Source organism: Amphimedon queenslandica, unplaced genomic scaffold, assembly GCF_000090795.2.
Source record: "Amphimedon queenslandica unplaced genomic scaffold, v1.1 AMPQUscaffold_11833, whole genome shotgun sequence".
NCBI lineage: Eukaryota > Metazoa > Porifera > Demospongiae > Haplosclerida > Niphatidae > Amphimedon > Amphimedon queenslandica.
This window is the reverse complement of record NW_003547927.1, coordinates 1-938: the sequence shown is the minus strand read 5'-3', so window position 1 is coordinate 938 and position 938 is coordinate 1. Positions and strand designations below refer to the sequence as shown.

Below are 938 nucleotides of genomic sequence, written 5' to 3'. Positions count from 1 at the left end.
ATTTTTCAGTTGAAAAAAATTCGCGGATGGGTCAACCAGCGAAAATAAAACACCTTGAAAAAATTTCACGCCAATTATTTTTAAGACGAAAATTTCCCGATTTATGGTAAAAGTCCATTACTGTATATACATGTGCATGTACATGTCATTACTACATGATTAATTTTTCGACTGACCAGTTTTTAATTTTTACAAATGTACTTCGTTACATCGACCATTATTGTACTGGGCACCAGGTTGTGGTGGGGTATTATTACAACATGGTCCAAAGCCTCTAATCACAGCAAGATAGTCTTCATCACTAAATCTTACTGCAGTCATACCACATTGGACCCTCATCATAGGACCATGATGCGATGTAGTAGGAGACAGTTCCTTCCAATTCAAGGTATCAACATTAAAACTGTATATTAAAAAATTATAATAATAATAAATTCATCATAAACAATTATGTTAACCTGAACAAACTATTATGATAACAGTTGTCATGACCACACCAGCCTCCAAAAAAGAATATTTCATTTCTAATGACAGCAGCAGCATAGGAATGGACACCAAGTGGAGGGTCACCAGTAGTAGGCTTTTGTTCCCACCTACCACTCTTTAAATTGCACACCTCCACTACAGAGCACATTGCTTTCTTCTTCTCATCAGTTACTGTGCACTTCAGGAAAATCAGACTGCCTCCCACCCCACATGTACAAGCTGTCGTCTACTTGTACAGTAAAGTGATGGGCCCTCTCCACTGGTTGATACACTATAAAATAAAGCAACAAGAAAATAAGCAAAATGAGAAAAACTATCATTCTTACATGTACATGTACCTGACATTTCCCAAGTTTACCGCATCATCTCTATTTGTTAAAGAGTGCTGTTACTCCGCCCATTTTTTGGCCCTTTGTCTTTTTCTAAATTCTAATTTTCTATCATACATGTCA

The 938-nt window shown here is 36.6% G+C and overlaps 1 protein-coding gene across 3 annotated transcripts; it reads right to left on the bottom strand.

The window, feature by feature from the left end:
- Positions 1–173: 173 nt before the first annotated feature.
- LOC109588819 (kelch domain-containing protein 4-like) lies at positions 174–932 on the bottom strand. Of its 3 annotated transcripts, none has more exons than XM_020004936.1 (3): positions 813–932; positions 459–757; positions 174–403 (listed from the first exon to the last, which is right to left on the bottom strand). In XM_020004936.1, the coding sequence occupies exons 2-3, from the start codon at positions 632–634 to the stop codon at positions 190–192; spliced, it is 390 nt and encodes a 129-aa protein (XP_019860495.1). In that variant the 5' UTR covers positions 635–757; positions 813–932; the 3' UTR covers positions 174–189. The 3 variants fall into 3 exon arrangements, with proteins under 3 accessions (XP_019860495.1, XP_019860496.1, XP_019860494.1); XM_020004937.1 differs by having other exon boundaries at positions 825–932; XM_020004935.1 differs by having other exon boundaries at positions 459–932.
- Positions 933–938: the final 6 nt, after the last annotated feature.